A 25345-nucleotide genomic window follows, 5' to 3' on the forward strand; every position below is an offset into this window, starting at 1 on the left:
GCTGCACAACTGTAGATATATTAAAACTGTAGAATTGTATACTTTAAAAAAGTGAATTTTATGGTGTGCAAAGTATATAAATTTTTTCAAATTTTTATTTATTTACTTATTTAAGATTTTATTTATTTGACAGAGACAGCGAGAGAGGGAATACAAGCAGGGGGAGTGGGAGAGAGAGAAGCACGCTTCCCGCCAAGCAGGGAGCCCGATGTGGAACTCGATCCCAGGACCCTGGGACCATGACCTGAGCCGAAGGCAGATGCTTAATTACTGAGCCACCCAGGCATCCCTATAAATTTTTTTCTTTTATTTATTTTAGAGAGAGGGAGCGCATGGGTGGGAGGGGCAGAGGGAGTGGGAGAGAGAATCTCAAGCAGACTGCACTGAGCGGAGAGCCTGATGCAGGGCTCCATCTCAGGACCCTGAGATCATGACCTGAGCCAAAACCATGGAAGTTTAACTGACTGTACCACTCAGGTGCCCCAGAGTACATACATTTTTTTAAAAGTACAGTTATTCGGCATCCAGCCCAGAGACAGAAACCATATAGTAATTTGAACAGTGAAAATTTAATGTACAGAATTATTAATTATAACATGATTAAAGGAAAAGAATTGTAAAAAGTAAAGTAGTAAAGAGTAAAGAGAACTTTAATGAATACAGGAAGAGCACATTTCCAACCCCAGGGCTGAGTTAGAGTGCCCCAAGAAGAGGCTGCCCTCTTCCTGTGCCTGACAGCCCAGGCCTTGTTGGAGAGTGCAATTGTTGCTCAGTGGATAGTGAAGTTGGTTTCTCAAAACCAGACTTACTGGAAATTCTCCCTGTGGAGTGCTGGTGGAGGCCAGCTACAGGAAGGTGCTGTACCTTGGAACTTGCTGCACCTGAGGGGAGTTAGGGAAAGCTCCTCATGGGGAGATGCCTTGCAGGTGGCACCATGCTGGGAAGCTGCTGAACAAGAGTGCTGGGGTCAGTGTTGGTTTTGTGCACTGAAGGAGTTGGGTGCTTAAGCTGCTCCCTGCCAGGAGCAAGATGCTAGAGAAGCAGGTACTGCAGGAGCCTGGCTGGAGTGGTATACTGGAACCTGGAATGAAAAATCTTTTCTCCTCTAGTGTATTTCCAGTTCCCTGCACTGACAAAGCTCAACCTCATGCTAGGTGGCCACAGACCAGTATTTAAAGGGCCCAGCTCCATTTGCAGAGCCCCCTAATGCGTAGATTTGGAGATGGGAGGTAATAAATTGATAGCCAGCTCAAGAACCTCTGACATACCCACCCTATGCCAATTTGGGATATATTCTGTTTTGCTGGGTTTAAAGAGAGTACCAGATATTCATCTCAAAAATAAAATTTTCAAGTACCTATCCTTGTGATACTTTTAGAGAACTTTGTTTTAAATTATTACATTATTACAAAAAGCAATGGTCATTCATGTATCATATGATCTCACTGATATGAGGAATTCTTAATCTCAGGAAACAGATTGAGGGTTGCTGGAGTGGTGGGGCGTGGGAGGGATGGGTTGGCTGGGTGATGGACATTGGGGAGGGTATGTGCTATGGTGAGTGCTGTGAATTGTGTAAGACTGATGAATCACAGACCTGTATCTCTGAAACTAATACATTATATGTTTTAAAAAAAAAAAGAAGATAGTAGGAAGGGAAAAATGAAGGGGGGGAATCATGAGAGACTATGGACTCTGAGAAACAAACAGGGTTCTGGAGGGGAGGAGTTGGGGGGATGGGTTAGCCTGGTGATGAGTATTAAAGAGGGCACATATTGAATGGAGCACTGGGTGTTACACGCAAACAATGAATTATGGAACACTACATCAAAAACTAATGATGTAATGTATAGTGATTAACATAAAAAAAGCAATGGTCATTAAAAAACATTGAACAGCATAGAAATGTTTAAAATGTAATAATTTCCATCTTATTTCTCAGTCCTTTAATATCTGTATCATTTATGTCTCCTAAAGAAAAGATTATCGTTAACAATTGGTGTATATATTTTTTTCCTAAGAACGTATATAAGAATATATGTGGGCAGCGTATATATACGTGTGTATGTTTTTCTCTTAGCGATAGAGATTTCATAAATACTCTTTTAGGTTTTTGTTCGGATATAATCCTTACTTATTTGCCAAGCACTTGTGTAAGCTGGGTAAGTCACATAACCATTCTATTTGAGTTTTTAAACTTTTGAAATGAAAGGACTTTTCCTTGAAGGGAAATTTAAGATCTGCAGTGGATATGGTTTGATAGTAGTAGTAAGGGAGGGAGAACCAGTTTGGTAACCAGTAATCAGTTTTTAGTATAGGCTAGATGTTCGTATTTTTCCATGTGTTTTGCAATTTAAATGTTTCTTATTGTGTTAAAAATTTACAAATGTTTATATGTATTGCTGGTTTATACATACTATTTAAATTTCAGGGATGCCTGGGTGGCTCATTCGGTTAAGCATCTGCCTTCGGCTCAAGTCATGATCCCAGGGTTCTGGGATCGAGTCCTGCATCTGGCTCCTTGCTCAGCAGGGAGCCTGCTTCTCCCTCTGCCTGCAGCTCTCCCTGCTTGTGTGCCCTCTCTCTCTCTCTGACAAATAAATAAAATCTTAAAAAAATAATAAATTTCAATGAAATTTGAATTACAGAATTTTTTTTGTTTTTTCTTTAGAAAAATCCTGCAAAAATGTCTCTGTACCCATCTCTTGAAGACCTGAAGGTAGACAAAGTTATTCAGGTATGTTCAAGTTGTTTATGTGCTTTTCTTTAATATATACAGTGTCATAGATTCTACTTGTAGGTGAAGTGAAACAACTTAAATAGCAGATGTACTCATTTTTACACTTAAACATTTTTCAGTTTATTGATTGCAGACTAAAAAGTTACAGAAAAGCTACCAATTCTTTTTCATTTCACTGTGAGATAATGGACATAGGATATTATTTCTTTAAAACTGTACTTGTACTCTTTCAAGATAGCTTGATGATTTTAAGACTAAAATTTAAATTAAATACCATAACTTAAGTTGGTAAGATGCACTTCGACTCTCTAGATGGTGATAGTTTTGTTTAAAATCAGTACATTCTTTGGATCTTCAGATAGGACTGATCTTTAAAAATAGTTCTTTGTCTTTACTTTGAAGTTAAAAATTACAGAAATGGTGAATGCTATTTAAAGTAGTGTAAGAGCGCAATGAAAGAGAAGTCATTTATTTCCTTTTAGATATAAGTGGCAGAGATTTCATGTACTGATCCTCTAAATGTCTAAATGTTAGATATTATAGTATTTCTAATTTTATGAAGTCAAAAACTTTTTGTAGTCCTTCAAGTAAGTATTAGCTTTGAAGATAGATGCCTCTGCTTAAGAAAGTTTGGGAATAGGGGTTAAATCTTGCTGTTTTGTAAGTTTTTATTCTGTTTGGCTGGGGATAATTTGTAGTACTTCAAAGCTTCTTACCCTGAGAATCCTTTTACTTGGGGTCTTGACCCCAGTTTACTCTAATATTTACTTCTTAATAATTATTTAATGGGCAGAAAAATTTATTACAAACTTGTGATAAGTCTTAAGCAACATCTAGTATAAAAGTGTCTTTTAGGCAAAATGTTGGCCTTTCTAGGGTGAAAACCCCTAACAGTAATAGTGGCATTTTTATGGCTGGAATTGTTACCTGTAGCAGTGATTGGGTAAATATGGTGGGAGATCATGAACACATATTTTCCATCATAAATCCACTGAGGATATTAAAATGTGGTTTGTAAAATCTCTGAAATCTGTTCAGCTGCTAAATAGAGGCTTTGATGATGATTCGGTGTTAAGAGGTTTGTTTAGTTACCTTAAATGCTCTATTTCTTTGTTCGGTATTTTGTCAGTATTTATCTCATGGGGTTTTTATTTCTGCAAAGTTCATCTGAGCAAGCATACTTTGTTTTTAAAAAGCGTTTAAAATTATTTCACATAAGTCTGAAATAATTTGCCTCATTTAATGACATACAGTCTTTAAGCCCTTGATGTACCATCTTTCTTCTGTTTTATTTTTACTACAGATTACATAATAAATACATATGTAGCCTTCAATAAAACAGGCCATTAATATGACATCAGAGCAGTAAATGATAAGGATTTGCAGATGGATGTGGAAGAATGACTAATCTCTTTTCATTCTTTTTTGTTAGTTTTTATAGAATTGAACTGTTAAGCATCTGCCTTCGGCTCAGGTCATGATCTCAGGGTCCTGGGATTGAGCCCCATATCAGGCTCCCTGTTGAGCAAGGAGTCTGCTTCTCACTCTCCCTCTGCCCCTCCCCCCACTCGTGCTTGCTCGCTCACGCGCACTCTCTCCCTCTCTCTCAAGTAAATAAAATCTTTAAAAAAAAGGCATTGAACTCTAACCGTGGTTGACTTTGAGCAGAGGTTTTTGGTTTTGAAACAGAAAAAGGCAAGTTGATATTGACAGATGTTTGATTGGAAAATGGGTCTACAACCACATCACACTGACCTCTTTAAGGAGAAGCAAATTATATGGGTATTTCCATTAGAAGACCTTTTATGTTCTGAGCAGGAAGTTAGCTGCCTAGACATGTAACCATGAGTAAGGAGGGGGAAACATGAGTTTTTATTCTTTCTGTATTTGAAAATATTCCTGCCTTAGCCACTATAGTCTTGGGCTGGTTTTTCTTGTTGTTGTTTCCTTTTCTCTGATAGAGGTACTTAGGTTTATTTTTGTTCTTGAGATGTCCCTGCATAGGTAGCATTTATTTTCTAATCATCTGACCTTGTTACACCACAGTAAAACTAAATTGCAGCAGTGAACTGGCAGTTGATATTTTGTAAACTATTTTACAAAAGCCATTAGACTGTTGCTTTTAGCATCATAAAATCCCTGAATCTCTTTCCATTATGAATCCTTAACAGGAGTCTGTTGTTACACCTATATAAAGTAAGCTTTTAAGAAGTAGTGATGTAACAGAGACCCAGTGCTTACCACTCCTAAGACAGTGAGCATGGCTCCACACTCATGCTCTAGCGGTAACTGTGGTGCTCCTTGGGGGACCTCATTCCCCCCCCCTTTTTTTAATAGTTTGAGATTTCACATAAGTCTGAAATAATTTGCCTCATTTAATGACATACAGTCTTTAAGCCCTTGATGTACCATCTTTCTTCTGTTTTATTTTTACTACAGATTACATAATAAATACATAACTATTAGAGAGATCTCTCTATATAATGTATTCCTTGGATAAGAATAAAAGCAATGAGTAAAAGAACAGAAAATAATAACCAATGTAAAAAGGAACAATTTTATTTTATTATTATTTTTTATTTTAGAGAGGAGAGTGACCAGGGGAGAGGGAGAGAGAATCTTAAGCAGACTACACACTGAGCGCAGAGCCCGACTTGGGGCTCCATCTCATGACCCTGAGGTCATGCACAACCTGAGATGAAACCAAGTCAGGCACTTAACCGACTGCGTCACCCAGGTGTCCCAGTACATTCTATTTTTAAAGCAGTTTTAGATTCACAGCAAAATTGAATGGAAGGTACAAATTCCATCTTAATTGCCCCTCCCCCAACACATACACGTAGCACATCCTCCCCCACTATTAATATTCTCACCTAAGTGGTACATTTGTTACAACTGATGAACATACTGTGACTTGTTATTACCACTCAAAGTCCATAGTTTACATTAGGGTTCACACTTGGTGTTGTTTTGACAAATGTGTAATGACATATAGGCACCATTGTAGTATTGTATAGAATCTATAATCATATAGAAGTCTGTATTACAGAACACTGCCCTAAAAATTCTTGTCTATTCTTCCCTCCTTCCCCACTCATCTCTGGCAACTGCTGATCTTTTTACTGTCTCTGTAGTTTGCCTTTTCCAAAATGTCAGACAGTTGGAATCCTACTGTATCCAGGCTTTTCAGATTGGTTTGTTTCACTTAATAATAATACGCATTGAAGTTTCCTCCATGTCTTTTCGTGGCTTGGAAGTTCATTTCCTTTGAGTGAACAGTGTTGTTGTTTTTTTTTTTCCTTAGAGATTATCCAAGAAGTAATCCACTGGCTCCTAGCTCCTTTTAGCTGATAGCTGGTGAAAGAACTTTGAAAATTCAATATACTTTGAGTTTGTGGACTGTCATTTAAAATTATAGAGATTTTCACTGCATTTTATTTCAGTTTAGAATGTGACAAATTGTAAAACAATAAATACTAAAGTACAAGCATATCAGAACATTTACAATCCAAATGAGTGAAGTAGGCTCCAGTGCTTTTAGAGGCTATACTTATTTAAATTAAGCATCCATCACTCCAAGCATCTTTGGGACTACTCTTGTCATTCATTTCAGGGCCAGGTTAAGGTATAGGTATAAACTTTATTATGTAATCCACATATTTCCAGTTAAATAAAAAGTGATATTAGAGATTGGCCATACAACCAATCTTGTCTCTAAATGATACATGGCTGTTTTAGAAAGTCAGATCTATCTGTATAAGAAAAAGGATTTCGTCTTGGAATACTTAATGTGTCATGGGCTATGAAGGCAGCCTGAGAAGAGTTCCTGGCACACTTGAACATGAGTAGCATTTTGATAAAGAGATACATTGCAAAACGATTTTGACAAGTTTGTTTAAAAGTTACTATTACATTATTTTAATCATCTTTTATGGCAGTGATATTTTGTAGTTTTTTTTTGTAATTAATATAGTGTTATCACCTTCTTATAGTTGCTAAAATGAAGATTATTTCAGTAGGATATGCCAGAATGGCAAAATATTAGCAACTTAGTATTTAAATTTTTAGGGTTTTTTTGATATGTGACGTATGAATATGGTGAGCTTTTTCCTTATGCAAATAAAATATCATTAGGCTAGTTAGTAAAAAAAAAAGAAAGAATGAAAATGTAAAATGTGTAGCCATGCATTTTATAATGCATTTTGAAAATACTGATTTATTAATTTGCAACAGCACTGTGAAATATTGGCCATATGGTAGTCAAATTTTATATCCATAGTGTTAAAATATTTAGAATATGAAATGTGTTTTAGATTTGGAGATTTTCTTTGAAAAACATGTTGAAGTGTTTAAAATTAAACTATTTAAATTTTTTTAAAAAGATTTTATTTCTTTTAGAGAAAGAACGAGTGCAAGCAGTGGGGGAAGAAGCAGAGGAAGAGGGAGAAAGAGAACCTCAAGCAGACTCTGCCCTGAGCCTGGAGCAGATGCAGGGCTTGATCTCAGACCCTGAGATATGACCTGAGCTGAAATCAGGAGTCAGATGCTCAACCAACTGAGCCACCCAGGCACCCCAAAATTAAACTTTATTGAATAAGACTTCAGTGTTTTAGTTCCTTTTTGGAAGTACTAAATTTAACTTGTAAATTATATAAGAATTTTAAGTAAGGGTATATATAGCATTGTTAGAATTTTCTTCTTTTCTTTTTCAGGCTCAAACTGCCTTTTCTGCAAACCCTGCCAACCCAGCAATTTTGTCTGAAGCTTCTGCCCCCATCTCTCAAGATGGAAGTAGGTTTATACTTTGGGTTCATTCTTCTTGAACTGAAATATGTTTAAGTCTTCTTTTACTGAAATAGGGAATCCAAGATTTTTTTAATCTGCAGTGTAAAATATGTTGTTAAAGTTCTAGTCATAGTAAGAAAAAATGTTTACTTCAAAAAAAACCCTTTAATCAAGAAAGTGAACTATGAATATGAAGATAGGTTTTATAACTTAGTCAAAATTAAGTGAATTAAGTTAAATCTCAACCCTCATAAATCCCTAACTTATGACTGATTGATTTATGAAGAAAATGTGTATGTGAACTGTGCCGCATGCTACTGCTCTTGAACTTCTGAACTGTCCTCCATCTTTGTGGGGTGAGGGTGGGGTTTGAAATTTCCAACCACCTCCTTTTGGGGGAACTTCCCAAATTCTGAAATCTTTATTAGGTCTCCATATACTTCTCTTTGGTTCCTTTTCCTTCTAAGTTTATAGGGATTTAGGACAGTGCCCCTAAATAATATGACTTAAGATAAAAAGAGTATTAAGTAGGTTTTTGTAGCCAGACACAACTATTGGTAACATTCTTTTAGAAAATTCATTTGAAGTCACAAATCATATAAAAAAGAACATTTGGAAATAGTACCTAACTCTGCTACTAAGTTAAGTACTGTTAATATTTAAATATATTGTTTCTAAGATTTTATTGGAAGGTGGTTTAACTTTTTTTTTAAATGGTAAGATACTAAATACACTTTTATAAGCTTCGATTTTTTTTTTTATTGTAGTTCAGAAGAATCATTGCATAGCAGTGTTTATTAAATGAGTTGTAAAGTAGCTGGTTTGACAATAAACATTTTAGTCAGTTCTGAGGTGGAGAATCAATGGTATGCTTATGAAATTCCTAATCAAATAGGTTTATTTTAAGAAAAAAGAAAGGCAAGATAGTTTATTTGGAAAAATTATTTCTAGACTGTTTAAACTTTTTCTATATTTACCATTTCTAATTATCATTATAGAGATAAGGAGATGATTTTCCAAATTGCTAATTTAGATTCATTCTAGATTTTATAAAATACACCTAATTTTTTTAACACAAGTAGAAGCCCATAATAACAGCAGTTTTCATTTTAAATATTCTAATTTTTTTTATTCATTCATTCATGTTAGATCTCTATCCTAAATTGTATCCGGAGCTCTCCCAGTACATGGGCCTGAGTTTAAATGAAGAAGAAATCCGTGCAAATATGGCCTTGGTCCCTGGAGCATCAGTTCAGGGGGTACGTATACTGTACTTAATTTTGAATTGAAAAAAATCATATTTTAGACATAGACAAAAGCTCTCCTCTTCATGGCCAACTCACAGATTTATAACTTTAGCGTTGACCTCTCTTCTCTAATTTTAGACTGACTTCTGGATATCACTTCTTAAATGATCTAGCCTTTTATTGCTTGTCTAATTTATTAGGAGTTAAAGATCCAGATGCCTTTGACTAGTTCATTCTCCTTAGTCTTCTGTATTTAGTCATTACTAAGACCTAGTGATTCTGTCCTCCCCATGTTTCTTGTATTCACTTTATCCATTCCAGTCCTACTGTAACCCTTTTCAGGGTTTCTGTACTTCCAGCCTAGATTATCACAGTCATCTCTTAAATTTTCTCTAGTAATTTCTTGTATCAAACAGTACTAAGCTGCTGCTAGGTTAATCTTTCTGAAGTACAGGTCTCTCATTTCTTTTGGTCATAATCTTTTAACATTCGGAAGTCTAAAGCTTCCTATAAAAGACCCCAAATTCTAGGCTTTCAAATATAATGTGTCTTGTAGCTTCTTATTAAGGTCCTTGCTGCAAGGCCATAGCACTTTATAGTACTTATAATTACGGTTAAATTATGAAGGACAGGGTCGATAGCTATCTTGTTGCCATAACCCCAGTGCTTAATACAGTACCTGGCATTTATTTATCAAATATTTATTGAAAACAGGGCCCATTTGGTTAGACTGCTATGTCAACAGAAATAAGGAATTAGGCAGAAAGGTTGAAGAATTGAAAAACGCAGGCATGGAACAGATGTAATTGCAGAAGGTTGCTGCTCCTTCTAGGACTGGAGTGACACAGGAAGAGTTGGAGTTTTCAGAACCTAGAAGCTTGGGGGAAGGGCCCCTTGGAACTGGGCCTCAACACACCTTGGAGGAGCAGACACTGCTGTCAGTACTAACACGTCTGAGAGGTTGCAAGCAAGGCTGATTCTGGGAGGGTGGCAGTAAAAGCTGGAGAATGGAATCAACTGCTTCCACCAGGGTTAAGGGCGAGGCCCAGGCAGAGCTGATAGCTGGAAACAAAGAGGAAGGAATAAGGCATTTGTCCTCCTCCGGCCTTCCAGCCTCCTGTGGTGGATGCTAACCAGAAATCTGCTGACAGAGGAATATGTAATTTGCACAGTTCAAGCTCCATCATCGCCACGTATAGTCTAGGTGGGTTTGGAGCTGACAAACAGTAGCTTAATACCCATTAATGCCTACTCCTTTGAAAACTCTTGTATATCCACACAGTTTTTAACTTCGAATGACAGCAATAAGTGCATAGTTTCCCTTTAAAAGATGCAGTTCTTGGTAAAATTGAGGTTCAGCCCACTTTCTGTTAAGGGGGACTCTATGGTAAGCACTTTAAGATTTGCTGGCCACACATGGTTTCTGTCGCGTATTATTCTTGTTTTTTTTGGTTTGCTAACCTTTTAGAAATACAAAAGTAATTTTTAATCCAGGGGTGTACAAAACCAAGCAAATTACCTCTGATATAATGAGGTACTCCTACCCTTACCCCAAGATGGGGCAGTGCCAGTTATCATAGTCATCTCTGGGTAGCGGCCTGTGGTATCAGTTACTGTGCAATATTAATTACCCCTTAGTATTCACATTCTCAGCTGAATATTTTTTTTTTAAAGATTTTATTTATTTGAGAGAGAGAGAGAATGAGAGAGAGCACGAGAGGGAAGAGGGTCAGAGGGAGAAGCAGACTCCCTGCTGAGCAGGGAGCCCGATGTGGGACTCGATCCCGGGACTCCAGGATCATGACCTGAGCCAAAGGCAGTCGCTTAACCAACTGAGCCACCCAGGCGCCCTCAGCTGAATATTTTTGATGTAAAGACAAAAGTATAAAGTTCATTGCTATAAAAAATTCATGTTGGGGCGCCTGGGTGGCTCAGTCGTTAAGGGTCTGCCTTTGGCTCTGGTCAAAATCCCAGGGTCCTGGGATGGAGCTCCTCATCGGGTTTGCTGCTCTGTGGGAAGCCTGCTTCTCCCTCCCCCACTCCTCCTGTTTGTGTTCCCTCTCTCGTTGTGTCTCTGTCAGATAAATAAAATCTTAAAAAAAAAAAAATCATGTATTTAAGGTATGGAGGAACAAAAGGATTGTTATATTTACGGAAAATTTACAGGTAAATCAAAGAAGGTAGTCATGGCTACTGCGATTCTTATTTTGGTGACTGATCATGAAGCTGTAGTTAGTGTTATGACTCCCTTTGTCTACTACACATTCTATACCCCGTTTGCCCTTGAGTTGGTCTTTTCTTAATATCTACTGGAGTGACCTAAACCATTTTGAAGTGTCAGAATCTCCTTAAGAATCTTGCTTTTTCTTTCATTTTTATTTTGTTGCTGGAGATTTTTATTAACTATTTCCATCTAGTGAATTTTCATTTTGCATACCGTATTTTTCTTCGTTAGATGTTCCATCTGGCTTTAAGTCCTTGAGCATACTGAGCAAATTTATAGTAGCTATTTTAAAATCCCAGTTTGCTAATATTCTCATCTATTATTTCTGAATATCTATTAACTGATTTTTCTCCTGATTATAGATTACGTTTTCCTGCTTGTTCACATCCCACCTATTTTTTTTTTTTAAATCAGAACAAGACATTGTGAATTTTACATTTTTAGGTGCTGGATTATGTCTGTCTTCTTTAAAAAGTGTCAGCCCTTGTTCTGGCAGGCAATTAAGTTACATATGCATCAGCTTGGTCCTTCCGAGGCTTGATTTTACACGTTGTTAGGGTAAGTCTGAAGCAGCCTTTATTGTAGGGTTATCGTAGCCCCATTACTCACGATGTATGTCCCCTCGGGTTCTCTGCTGAAGGCCCTAGGTGAGCACACCACTTTTGCTGGTAGGACCTGGGATGTCTCCCAACCCTGTGTGATCTGCAGGAAGGCTCAGCTTACAGCTTCCTTCATGTACTTTGCCTGGCCTCTGGAGCTTTACCTCACAGATACTGAGATTAGTATTTAGCAAACGGTTCAAGGAGACCTGTATATAGATTTCTGGAGCTTTTTCTCTGTGTAGCTCCATCCTCTTTGTGACTCAGCCCTGAAAATTCTTGCTGTTTTACTAGCTGCTTCAGCCTTCCTGATTTTTGTCTCCTTAACTTACAAGAGCACAGTGCTTTGCTTGGGATTTGTACTTCTGCGTAGTAGATAGTAGTCTGGGTAGAAAGCCAGGTGACGAAGGAGCTCACCTCACATGTTTCCTTTCTGTCAGGGATTGCCGCCCTACATTACCTAATGCCCAGTGTTCAAAAATTGTTGCCTCCTATTTTTCCTAATTTTTAGTTATTTATGGCAGGAGGGTAAGCCTGGCTCCATTTGACTACAAGCAGAAGTCTTTTTGTTTGTTTGTTTTTTTATTAATTTTACTATTGGACATGGAGGACCTAAAAGGCACCTCAGAGGACCTCTTGGATTCCAAACATAGTCTAGATGCCATTATCTAGCAGCAACCCAATTTCTTCTCGGTAACTAGGATTAATCACACTAGCCACTTCTGTGATCTCTTCTTGCTTTTGTTTCAGCGGCATATGAAGTCCGAAACTGCAGTCAGGTGGTGATCTGATTCAGGGGAACATTGTTGTGTTCCCCAGTGGAGGCATTCCTCCCTCCTAAATAAGACCTTCACACCGTTGAGCTCAAGATGTGGGAACAGGATACAAAAGTTCTGTGTGTGTTTAGATATAGCAGTGAGAGGAACCATTCCCATGGCCACACCTTGGTTTCCAGACCTTTTATTTGGGCCTTGGAAGAAACCGCATCATGTATTTCGTTGCTCATTCAAAGCATATATTGTATCCTTTAAGGTAGAACACCTTTCAGTGTGTTGTCTCCCACTGGCATCTTAAATGAGTAGAGATGAGAATCAGTAGCTTAAGAACGCACACATTCCAGGCACTGTGCCAGGTGCAGTAGATACAATAGTGAACCACAGCAATGCCCCCTTCCCCATGACAGACTAGTGAAGCTCACATTGTAGACAAATAAACCAGTGCTTATGACATGAGCCAAATGGAAGAAGAGTAAGTGAATAAAGTGCTAGGGCTGTATTTTGATAGAGTAGGCATATATATTCTGAGGGGTTGACATATGAGTAGAGAACTAAGTGAAATGAGGGTAAGGCATGTGAATACCCAGTGGGAGAACAGTCCGTACAGTATAGACAGAACTTGAAGGCTTTCAGGCAGAAATGAACTTAGTGGACTTGAGAGACAAGACTTGTGTGATGAGCAGAGGAAGCAAGGCAGGACAGGGCAGCAGATGGCTTTGGATGGAGGGGTGGTGGGGACCAGGTGCTCTGTGGCCTTGTAAACCATGGTGTAAAGGCTTGGGATCAGAGTTGTGGGAGTGGTCTAATAGGATTTCTTTTCCCTTTTTTTTTTTTTTTTTAAAAGATTTCTGTGCTTGCTCTGTAGAGAATCAGGAAGGTGATCTAGAAGGTTATTATAGTAGCCCTCGCCAGAAATGGTTGCTTACTTACAATGGGGGAAGGGGACAGTGGTCAATGTGGTGTTGGTCATAATAAGTAAGAACACCTAGTAAGTCAAGTACTTAAAAATATTGCTGGAAAAAATATTTTCCAAAAGTAAAACTCACTCCAAAGCGCCCTCAACCCTTTGTTCTGTATTCCAGCTAAACTAAGTAATTTATTTGCTTAAGTTTTTTGTTTTATCCCCTTACCTGATTTTCCTGTGTCTCTTATAGCTGTAGTCATTTCTCTTTTGAACCTTGGTAATCTCACAAGTAATATTTTCTGGCACTGCATTCTGATTTCTAGTGTAATTGTGTGTGTACATTACTCTTGTTAAACTATCAGCTTTAGAATATGCTATCATAGTTACCATGAATTCTGAACAAAAAATTGGCCATCTGTGGTGATTTTGTAGTTGAGATTCTTCTTTCCCTATTGTTGCTGCTCTGAGTTCTTAGCAGCATCACAGTTGTTAGGTAGGTCAGAGGGTTTTTTTGACAGATTGCAAAGAAGCAGCCTTTGATTAACCTCACTGTCTTTGGTTGAGAAAAGGGTTCACTTAAAATAAGAAACCAGTTTTGGTGAAGAAAACTTGAGAAAATTGAAAAACTAGAAACACGGTACCTGCCAAGCTTCCCTTGTATAGCTGTTCTTGGTCAGTCTGGTTTGTGCATATACAGTTGGTTAATGCATAAATGTTCATTATAGAGAACGAGAAATATATTATCCTGTCTTGTGTGTGTGCCAGCTCTCATGTAAACATGCAGTTTTAATTCTCACAGTGGCACTGTGAGGTAAGAAGGTGTCCCCTCTTATAGAAACGCTGAAAGGGTCAGCAGATGGCTAATAAAGATCAGATCACATATAAAAGAACCCTCTGGAAAATGTTGTGTGAGTTTCAGAAGTATGATATGACCTTTAAGCTTGAGGATAATACATTTGAGTGGAGACAAGCCAAAGTATACATGAAACAAATACCAGTGAATTCAGAAGGTAAGTCATTAACTCTATTGGAGGTGATAAATTTCCTTAATAATTGGTAAATAAAAACTAGGGTCCTTTTGCATAAATCAAACTTTATCTAAGGAAACAGTATGCAAATTACTTTTTGGGAAACCACAACTGAGTATATTCAAGTTAATTATTATAATTTTTTTTTTCATGGAGAATGTTTCTAAGTATTGACACATCGTGTGTGTTTTTATTAGCAGTTGGTAACAAGACCTTCCAGTATGAACTATATGGTGGCACCTGTAACTGGTAATGATGTTGGAATTCGTAGAGCAGAAATTAAGCAAGGGATTCGTGAAGTCATTTTGTGTAAGGATCAAGATGGAAAAATTGGGCTCAGGCTTAAATCAATAGATAATGTAAGTATTTTTAATTCTATTTCAGTTTGTCCAAATAGCTTGAGATATTAAGTGATCACTATTAGAATAATTTACAGTGTTTTAATTATAAGATTGCATTTATAATCAAAATCATTTTAAATCTGCTAACTTAAATTTTTCCACTTGGAGATGCCTTATTCTGAAGAGGCAGAGTTGGTACTTCATTACCTTAAATGAATTTTTTTTTTCTTTGAGTCTTCTTTCTGGAATAAAGTTCACTGGTCTTCATATATTATAACATAGTTTATACAAATAAAATTATGGCATTCAAATAGGGCATCATATGTGATGTTAAGAGACTGACCAGTGAGAATTGGTGGCCTTTGTGGTGTGTATTTTTAAATTAAATAATGATCATTTAACTTGTGAAGTGGGTTTGCAGGTTTATTATTTCCACCCTTCATTTTGAATTTAATAGGTCATTTTTTGAGTAAAAGTGATTTTCTAATTAGGGCAGCCATTCCTTTACCTTTATAATTACTGGAAATTAAACAGTGTTACTCTCTGAGGAGGTATTTAGGATTGTTAAAGACATGCTGAGTCTTTATCCCGATATGTGGTTTTAGGCATTACTTCTTGGATTCCTTATTATAAGTCTTAAGTCTTGTTAGTTCAGTGTCCCCAACTTTTTCACAAAGAAAATGATAATGAGTGTCCCACGCTGTGGTAAATGGCTAGGTCTGATCTTGGCAGGAAGCCCCAACCCTGGCTGCCTACCCAGAGGGCTGAGGGCATCAATGACTGTACACACATAACTTATTCGGGACATATCAGCATGCTTCTTCCGGAAGCCCTGACTTCTCTGCTCTCCCTTCCTTTTGAATAGTACACGCTACCCATCTGCCAGGATTTCCTTCTCTGCTCCTTCCTCTCTCAAAAGACAAGACACTCTTCATAGGCCCCTATCTCCAATGCAGTTATCCCTGCAGTGGATTTCTCCATTTGGCCAAAACTCATTGCTCTGACCATTTTACAGGGTGCCATCTAGTTTCCAGTATTGCCCTAAAGTAAACTGTAAGACACAGGACAGAAGTTATGTCTGACCCGGCCTAAGAGGATAGAAGGGGTCCAACTTTGTAGATGCTTTCATCTATTTTTTTGATGCTTTCATATTTTATCAACTTTACTCTTCTTTTATACTTGTTTACATTTTCTCCAACATCTGAGATTGGGAGTTTATAGAAATAAAAATATCCATGTGGGTTTAGTTCTTTATCAACTGAACTTGAGTTTTCTGAATTTCATAGTGGACTCCTTCTAAGAACTGGAGTGGTATTAAATGTACCCACCTCTTTAGGATGTTAAATAAACCCTAATCTTATTTATCTATAATTTAGCAGATGGGTTAAGGAGTCCTTCAGCTGTAAGGAGAGTTAGGACCTTACACTAAACTATCATTTTTAAAACTAAAATCATGAAATTTCTAACAGTCGACTTGCTTTCCCTGTTAACAAAAACCATGTGCCAGTACCTATTTTGTATTCTACCAGACTCATAGGAGCTTACATTTATTATGGAAACCCTACTTTATTTTCCTTAGACTTTTTATTCCAAGACGAAGGGGATGATTGAGGTTGGTCAGGTGGGTGGTGGGTCATGATTTGAGGTAGAAATTACTAGTGAGATCTCATTGCCTTGATAAAATTTTCAGTTTCCTTTTTGGGAGTAATGACATAATATTCATGTAGTTTCTCTGTCTCCCTCGCTTTTTTTTTTAGTAGGGTAGATTCCTAACCTGAACAGTTGGTTCCTACTTTTCCAGCATTTTTAAATCATAACAGTGGTGAATGACCAAAGTTATTTTATTATTCTCTAGGGTATATTTGTTCAGCTGGTCCAGGCAAATTCTCCAGCCTCATTGGTTGGTCTGAGATTTGGGGACCAGGTACTCCAGATCAATGGGGAAAACTGTGCAGGCTGGAGCTCTGATAAAGCACACAAGGTGCTCAAACAGGCTTTTGGAGAGAAGATTACTATGACTGTTCGTGACAGGTAAGTTGACTGTCCAGTTCAGATGGAAATTTAAGACTAGTTTTCCATTTTCTTGGGCTTTTAAGAGTCTGTGGATAAAATACTATGTTGCAGAAGATTATCACGTTATTGATCAGCCTTATACTCTGGCAATTTTGTGTGTTGCAGATTCTTCTTAGTTTTCTTTTTAATAGCATTCTGGTTTTGTATGCATCTTATTTCAAAGCTTATGAAATTTATCCTCTAAGATGTTACTTTCCTGTCTCTCTAGATTATAAAAAAATGAATGTTGGAAAAGTAAGCCGTATGGCATCTCTGGCCTCACTTCCCAGTTTGCTGCTTAGACATCCAGCATAGGATGGACACAGTGCCAGGGTCCCTGCAGAACTCCAAGTGGAGCAGGAGTTCTAAAAACCAAATGTGGCCTTTTTGGGTGGTTATGACTCTATAGTTGTCAGGTGGGAAGACAGAATATTTTATTTAGCTGTCAGTTTATAACCTAAACATTTAGGCACATGAAATAAGGGCGTCTATTTTTTCTTGCCCCTTAATAAGTGTTATGGGTGGATGAACCTGTATCACATTGTTACAGTTAGCTTTTGGATTTTTACTCTTCTCATAGTTTTATCTAACCTTGTTTCCAGTTTCTCACACATGGTAGGTATTTTTAGTAAACATTTCATAGATGAACACCAAATTTACTTTATATCTAAGGAAACTTTCAAAGAGTAACTAGGACCAGTAGGAAGAATAAAAAATTTAATCCATTATGTTTACAGGCCCTTTGAACGGACAGTTACCATGCATAAGGATAGTACTGGACATGTTGGCTTTATCTTTAAAAATGGAAAGATAACATCCATAGTGAAAGATAGTTCTGCAGCCAGAAATGGTCTTCTCACAGAACATAACATCTGTGAAGTCAACGGGCAGAATGTCATTGGGCTGAAGGTAAGGAATAGAACTCATGTCTTGTGCTGCAGTTTTATTTTAGCAGATGTCTTTTCCATTTGTCTTGTTTTGGTTGTATTTTCACATTGACCTCCAAAATAAATAGAAACTCAGTGGGGAGATGGGTGATGTGGGATCTGGGCTCTGGCTGTGCTCTCAGGCCAAAGGAATTACTTGGGCTATTTGGAATTAACATTCCTATAGCAAAGGGCTTGAGTCTATGATCTCAGCAGTCCCTTGAACTAGAATTCTGTGGAGACATGGGCATTGAAGATTTTGATGACATTCTGAATGAATGATTGCTCAGCTTTTTCAACTTAGGAATGGTAGGAAATGAGTAGTAGTTTCTCTTAGTACCTTGGTTTTTTCCTCTGCAGATTCCTAAATATGGCTATTTTAAGGTATAAAGGGTTTCATTAAGACCTGTTCATTTCATAAACTTGGTTAAGAATGTACCGTTAACTGAGGGTAGTACTGTATATGAGGAAAATTATTTCATCTTAAATAATGACAGGTTGATTTTTTGGCTAAAATATTTACTCGGCAATTTTGCTTCCATCTATAAAATTGTGATTCTATAGAATTAAACTTGGTAAGAGAAACTGGAAAAAATTACAAATATCAAGGGTCAGATTTTTAGAGGTCTTAGTAAAACGTAAGAGGACATACATATTTACCAAGAATAACATAGTTTCATATTTATGAAATAAAGCCTTAGTATTAATTTTCATTACCTGTTTTCAACAGGATTCTCAAATTGCAGACATACTGTCAACATCTGAGACTGCAGTTACTATTACAATCATGCCTGCTTTTATCTTTGAACATATTATCAAACGGTAAGTAGACAGTACTTCAACTTGAGGCTTACGGCCCTCTGAGTTAAAGTACAGTGCTTATATTAAGTCCCAAATCTTTGGTTCTTTTACCTAAGGATGATGTATTTATCTAGGAATCTGAAGTTACTTATTTAGAGGAATTGGTAGGTAAGGACAATCCCTCACAACTTCCCAAGTACTGAATCAAATTCACCATACACTTCCGAAATGTTGACATTTTCTAGTTGAAAAGAGGTATATGAGCAGAAGTGGGCAGGCTTTCATTTCAGCTTTCAGTAAAATTGACTGCAGTTGCACTCTGCCTACAAGCTCCTCTGCTTCTAAGAAATCTATTCTGATGGTTCATGATGGAGAATTCTTGCCTATGGGATGTTAGGAGTAATGGTTTTTGTTCTAAGAGCATCTGAGGAGGCAGGTAGAGGTGTGTAGGGGTGTGGGGTGTGGTGCTAGGATGGGCCGCAGGAAATGAGGATTGGACAGCTGAGTAGGGGGAGCAAGTGTTTTTACCTTCCCTAGAACTTTTAAAATCCTGGCTTCTATCATAGCTGTTTTTGCCAAGCCAACTTAGATCCTTCTTTCAGAATCTGTCTTGCCTGTGGAAATAAGATTTAAGAGGTTAAAAACATAATACCTTAATAAAATTTTTCAGTTTCTGGGTAGAAAAAAAAGGGAACTGTTACAGTCAAGACTACTTGTTCTCGAGTTCTCGTAAACCGGTGATAGGTTCCCCCTTTCCATTTTCCTCCCAGTTCATAACAGTGTTGCCATTTTCCTTGTTTTTAGTCATCAGCTTTAATATACAAGGACTTAACTTGTATCTCTAGCCAAGGTACAGATGGCATTTCACACTGGGTATATTTGCAAATAACTAGATTCCCGAGACTCCTGAACTCATTAAAAAAAAAAAAAAAAAAAAGACCTTCCCTCTCCCCGCCAGGCCCACTTGATGCTAACAAGTGCTAAGTTTGAATGGGCGTTTTCTTGGATTAGCATAGCCCTTTTTGAAAAAAGAAACCCAAACCGCACTATTTAATAAAGTGACTCTCTTGTAGGATGGCACCAAGCATTATGAAAAGCCTGATGGATCACACCATTCCTGAGGTTTGAAAGTCATGGCACAATGGAAACTTCACCAAACTTCTCCAGTTTACTTCTTGGGCAACTTAACTTTATATTATGCACATGAAGCTTTCTAGGAGCCAGAGAGCATATGCTGCATGAAGACCTTTCTATCTTACATTATGGCTGGGAATCTTACTGTTTTGATTGGATATCTTGTTCACACTTCAAGATCATTGTAGCCTTATCCTGGTTTTACAGATGTGAAACTCTGGAGAGATTTACTGATTTTCATAGGGTAGTTTCTCTACTAGAAACCCGATGCTTTTACAAGCCATTATGATTAGAATGACTGATACAGGCTTAGCTCTGTGTTAGAACCAGTCACCTTTATCTTACATCAAGTACTGCTGTTCATATTACTTTAGTTCTGTGGTATAATTGGGTTTTTAATGTGTTACCATACTACATGTAGAATGACTGCTTTTGATGGTTTGTGTGTGTGTGCGCGTGCGCGCCTATAAAACACGAATCACGTACACTGGTTTCATTCCACGTAAGCATTATACAGTGTATGTAGGTTGCAAGAGATTGTGTTGATCATCGTTTAATTTTAACTGCCTTTACTTAATATGCTTCAACTGTCGCCTTAACTGTTAAGCATCTAGAATAAAAGCCAAAATATAACTATTGCTGCCTTTCTAAAACCCAAAATGCAGTTCTATGTTAAACTGAAATGTACACTGGCCCAGAACAATTTAATGGTACATACTGAACTATAGCATAGCTGCTTAGTTGCATTTGAGATTTTCTAGTCAATTGTGTAATGGAAATTTCTTTCTTCTAAAAGTTACCGGAATTACTTTCTGAGAAATGAATCAGTATATATTAAAGGTAAAAATTCTTATACTAAATAGGATAAACTTTTGACTCCCTTTATTCATTTGTAGATTAAGTGGAATAATACCTAATTTTGTCATTTACATTCTGTAATCTAGCTACTTTGGGATAGTCTTAGGATGTTTCCCAGGTAATTCCATTTCCTGACCCCTCCCTGCAAACAAAATGGCAGTGACACTTTATCCTGATTTTTTTTTCTTTTTGGTTTATGCCTATTCCATCTTAATTAAATATGTATAAATAAAGTGGACTTTTAGTCTGTTGCATCATTTGGAAACTGTCCGTGCCTTTCACCAAACTTGCTCATGACTTAGAGCAGGCAGGTGAAGTTCACACCTTGGGCCTGCGGCAGTTGTCTCCCAGAGGAGTAAGTAAGCGGGCACCCAGAGGCCCTGAGAAAAGCCCTCTGTGCCGAGAGAGTAGGCGTGTCGGGAAGAGTGCTTCCACCTGTGAACCGCAGATGGCCCATCTGCCCTGCACACTTCAGGATGAGCAACAGGAACTCAAACGGAGGCCACGGATGCTCCCTGCAACACCCGAGACCAAGTTGCTTAAAACTGACTTTGAAAACTGTTACCCTGGGTTGTTTTTACCCCATGTCATATAGCCTACAAGATAACCCCCCCGCCCCCGTCTTTAAAAACATTGTCATAATATAAAAGGAAGTCAGTAGTGTGGCTTTACAGCTTACCTTGTTGAAATTTGGAAAAGCAAACCGAACAATGTTTCCCGGTTTTACCTACCTTGTTACCTACATTTGGGTCTAAGGATGGTTCCAAAAATGTAAGAATGAATGAGATTCACATCACTAAGTGTGGTTTTCTAACAGGATCAATAGTTGAAGTTCTTAAAAGGTACTAGTCTTGGTAATCATTTAAATAAAATGAAAACTTTCATTACAGAAAAATATTTTTAATGTAGAAAAGAGCATTTGATAGCTATAATGAAATAAACTGTTCCTATACACAGTAAACTTACTGTTACAAGAATTGCTAATCTTCCCCAGGTTCTTAGAATCTGAGGACAGTAGGTTATACAAAGTAACCACTCCAAGAAAACACATACCCCCAAACCCAATGGGCAGCATTTCTGTAGGTTAGGAAGACAAAATAGAGTGACTCAGAAGTAGTAGAGAATACTGCACGTTTTCTTGGAAAATTCAAAATTGTTCAGTGTTTTCTGAAAGTTTTCCCATCTCAGTTTAGTATCTCTTACCTACTTTGCCACCCGAACCTGCCTTCTGACCATCAGCATACTGGGATGACCATCTGCCTTACAAATGTAATGTTTTTTCCTTAACACTGCCATATCTTTGTATGCCTTAGAGGACGGCAACTAATGGCTTTCAATGAAGTCGCCATGATTTAGGAAGTTTAAAACCACAAATGTCTCGTGGTAAAACTTCTCATTACTATCATTGCACATTCACCAGTTCATTTAAAAGTCTGGTTTAAAAATACACTGAGTTCAATTTAACATTCAAGAGAGGAAAAGGCACTTAATACTGCAATTTCCAGAACATAATTTGTCTGTCTTCCCCTCCCGTGATGATACTGCTACACTGTTCGTTCATCCATATACATGTTACAGCACCTAGGAGAAAGAGACCTGGTGGTTAGGTAGTAAGTTGACCAGGGGGTCCCCCAAAAGGTACTCTCAAGTACCATGTTGTCTTCTCTCATCCTGTAATTGCAGTATAAAGTAAATATTCAACTGCTTAGTACAAGGAACTTGTGAGGAATAAAACCACTTAAATGTAAAGCTAGAATAACGGGATGCAAACAGCTATTCCTACAGCTAGTGGTCAGGACACGGATGAGAGAAGGTAGGGAACTGGTGGAAGTTGGCTAATTCCATTTCTGCTGAAAGGAGTCAAATGTTACTTTAAAGCCAGTAAGTTGAGGATGACCTAAACAGATCACTTTATAATGTTAAGAAATAACCATATAACTGAGCGACAGAGGGAAGGGAATGGAGGGGGCAGTTACTGGTCACAGTGTAAAATAAATAGGTAATTATAACCATAGATACTAGAAGAATTAAAAACCATAAATCTTCCAGATGATCAGGAGGCAACCATGCAAATGTAAGCAAATACAGTGAATGTTCACGAGATACTAAGTGGAAAAAAAAAAAGGGCAGAATAGTTAATATGCCTACAACCTACCCTCCCAATCATAAGAGGGCACACCTCCAGGACACAGACGAAAGAGTCCAGGGAGGAGAACAGCGGGGGTGGGGTGGGGTCAGTGGTGGGAGGATCATTTTCATTGTAATTCATTATTTTTGTGTTGTTTTGGGGTTTCTTTAAAACTATGTGCATGTATTTTTAAAACAATGATTCCAGCTTTCACTATGGTTTTTAATTCTCCACATGAAAGTATTAATGTGCAAACTTCCTTTTTGGAGCCAAATGTCTGTTAACATCAATCTCAGTCCCGAAGGACCCAAGAGATGCAGATCACCTGGCCCACCAAGATGCTGGAGGGGAACATTGACAGTGTGGAGGGAAATGGTGCGTTTTCTGTCTGGGAAGAGTATGTTTCCTGATGGGAAAAGCAGGTTTGAGTTCAGCATTTTAGGAAGAAAGGTGAAGTCAACTGCATTAACTGCTTACCTGTATGGCCCTGTATTCTCTCACTGATTTTTCCTCCGAGCAGGTCCCAAACGAGCAGCTCACCAGACTGACTTCCAGATAAAACAGAATTTCCATCCCAGATAAAGCATCTGCAAGCATGATTTAGAAATAATCATCTGATCAGTCCTCATGAAGGAGGGGCTGTGTTACCCTGGCCAAAGGAAGCCCAAACGACAGGATCCTGAACTTGCTGGTACATGTCTTTCCCTACTAGTAACTCAAAAAATATACCTCTGGGGCTCGTCTGAAGTCATAGAAGAGATGAGCATTCCTGTCTGCACATCTATGACGTTTAGACAGCCATCTTCCCCCGCGCTGAGGACGTGACGACTGTCTGTAACGAGGTGAAACTGCTTCAGAAGTTGGTTGTAGGTTATTCTGACATTTTATCTCTGGCATAACGTTCACTTTCATGCTCCTCGAGCTACTTGTATTGAACCGAGGATTCTCCTCTCCTTGCAATGCTTCTAAGACACTGGGCCAGTGACCCTTTGGTGTGAGTTCATTTGCATCTTACAACTTAATTTCTCTGGTGAGCGGACAAATGAAGAACAGTGTCCACTACAGCTTTTCTGTGGGTGCAAATGGCACGAGGATACCATACTGTGCCATGAGGCAGCCTCAGATACAGGCAACTCTTTTATTGGCAGACTGTTTTCCTTTTTACATTCTCGTTTATTTTAAAGTAATAATTCCGATTCCCCCAGTTATCATCTGTATTAAAAAGGATCACACTACCTGGGCTAAAAGCAGTATCACATACGGTCCCTGAATGGCATGGGATCTGGTGCAATACAGTGGCTGTAGTGAGGTCCCAAATAGTCACTGTGCCTTCTTTGGTGCCTGAAACCAACAGTGTACTTGCAGCATTTAAACTAATTGTATCTACCTAAGGAAGAAAACACAAAGTATTCCACTTAGAATTTCGGTCATTAGCGGTTTCCCTAGGCTGACTCCACTGTCGGGACCGGGACCCGATAAAGGTTAAACTCGGCAGCACGGTGTACTGATGTGGCTAATGCAGATGTGTTTCAACATCGTCTACTGAATTATATAAAAATGAAATTCTTCATACGCTAGTGAATAAAATGAAATACTGGTAGAGTAAATGTAATGCTGGATTTTTTTTTTAAGATTTATTAATGTTTAGAGAGCGTGTGCGAGAGTGAGTGGGGGGAGGGGCAGAGGGAGAGAATTTTCAAGCAGACTCCCCGCTGAGCGTGGAGCTGGGCTTGGGGCTTGATCCCACAACCCATGAGATCACGACCTGAGCCAGGAGGTGGAGGCTTAACTGACTGAGCCACCCAGGTGGCTGAAATTGGCACGATTCCGAATGATGCCTCTATGAGTTCTAAATCGTACCACGGTGCTAAACGGTCTGAAGCACTGCTGAGCCATGATTACTGGAGGGCGCTGGGAAAAGGCGGGGAGCTCTCAAGGTTGTGTCTGCATGCGCCCTGGGAGTTAGCATGTTTTTCTCAACCTCAGCTCGTCTTGTTGACCAGGCGAATCAGGCACCAGCAGGCAGTCCTGTCAGCTCTAGTGGGAGATGTGGCGGGGGACCCAGTGGGGCCGGCACGGGCGAAAACGAGGTGCCGGCTGTGGCTCGGCCCCGCTCGGGTGTGCCTGCGCGGGCCACCCAGACTGTCGGGAGGGTGGCACACTGGACAGACGGTCCCTTCTACTGTCTGTCAGAAAACATGAAAGACAATGCCCCGAACAGTTTGTGTCCAAATATTCAGTGTCATGCTCAGAAACTGGTATTTTGGAAGTCTGATGGATGGTAGGTAATTCTCAGGGAAATGGCAAGTTGGAGGGGAAAAAAACAAGGCAGACTTGGAAACCCCAAGAGTCGAGTCAAAGAAAAGAATGGAGAGCACATGCTCTCCTCCGGTAAGCAAAATAAAATGAAACAAAAAATAACCACACGGTTAAAACCAACCGCTCCCACCCTCCCCTGGACTCAGGCTCAGCTTTGGAGCAGTGCTGTCGCCAGTACTCACACTGACATCGTGTTCCAGCTCAGCGAGCATGTCAAACCGCTGTCTTCTGGTGCATGTCATTTCTGCAGCAACACCGGACCACACCTAAGGTGCAATATATTGCGGAAGGTATTTGCAAACATTTAGAACGAAAGCATTTCTAACACATTCAAGAAAAATGCTCTGGACCAACCACTGCCAGTTAATGTACTTGCCAACAAAAGAAAGCTGTGAATGCTTCTGGCGCCCGTGCTTTTGTTCCCGCCACGGGTGCTCACCGAGTGTCAGGGGCACCTGTGTGTCTGTTTCTATCCTTAGCACT

The 25345-nt window shown here is 38.6% G+C and overlaps 2 protein-coding genes across 6 annotated transcripts in view; one reads left to right on the top strand and one right to left on the bottom strand.

The window, feature by feature from the left end:
- The window catches only part of SDCBP (syndecan binding protein), a 35749-nt gene extending 15101 nt beyond the window's left edge, over positions 1 to 20648 (top strand). The window contains exons 2-9 of one of the 3 annotated variants that reach the window (XM_073892792.1): positions 2672 to 2737; positions 7453 to 7531; positions 8675 to 8784; positions 14501 to 14662; positions 16500 to 16675; positions 17434 to 17605; positions 18353 to 18444; positions 19497 to 20648. In XM_073892792.1, coding sequence (XP_073748893.1) covers positions 2687 to 2737; positions 7453 to 7531; positions 8675 to 8784; positions 14501 to 14662; positions 16500 to 16675; positions 17434 to 17605; positions 18353 to 18444; positions 19497 to 19551 — 897 coding nt within the window. In that variant the 5' untranslated portion in view covers positions 2672 to 2686 and the 3' untranslated portion in view covers positions 19552 to 20648. Of the gene's footprint in view, positions 1 to 2671; positions 2738 to 7452; positions 7532 to 8674; positions 8785 to 14500; positions 14663 to 16499; positions 16676 to 17433; positions 17606 to 18352 lie in introns of all 3 variants that reach the window. The other 2 variants (XM_073892790.1, XM_073892791.1) reach the window with 2 other exon arrangements.
- NSMAF (neutral sphingomyelinase activation associated factor) overlaps positions 5331 to 25345 on the bottom strand; it is a 70725-nt gene continuing 50710 nt past the window's right edge. For 2 of the 3 annotated variants that reach the window (XM_073892788.1, XM_025870617.2), the window contains 5 exons: positions 25045 to 25128; positions 23780 to 23930; positions 23273 to 23375; positions 23021 to 23130; positions 21295 to 21996 (listed from right to left, as the gene is read on the bottom strand). In XM_073892788.1, coding sequence (XP_073748889.1) covers positions 21902 to 21996; positions 23021 to 23130; positions 23273 to 23375; positions 23780 to 23930; positions 25045 to 25128 — 543 coding nt within the window. In that variant the 3' untranslated portion in view covers positions 21295 to 21901. Of the gene's footprint in view, positions 6107 to 21294; positions 21997 to 23020; positions 23131 to 23272; positions 23376 to 23779; positions 23931 to 25044; positions 25129 to 25345 lie in introns of those variants that run through there. The other variant, XM_073892789.1, reaches the window with a different exon arrangement.

The sequence above is a fragment of the Callorhinus ursinus genome, unplaced genomic scaffold, assembly GCF_003265705.2.
Source record: "Callorhinus ursinus isolate GAN/ISIS: 27379988/994484 unplaced genomic scaffold, GSC_fseal_2.0 scaffold5, whole genome shotgun sequence".
Classification (NCBI taxonomy): Eukaryota; Metazoa; Chordata; class Mammalia; order Carnivora; family Otariidae; genus Callorhinus; species Callorhinus ursinus.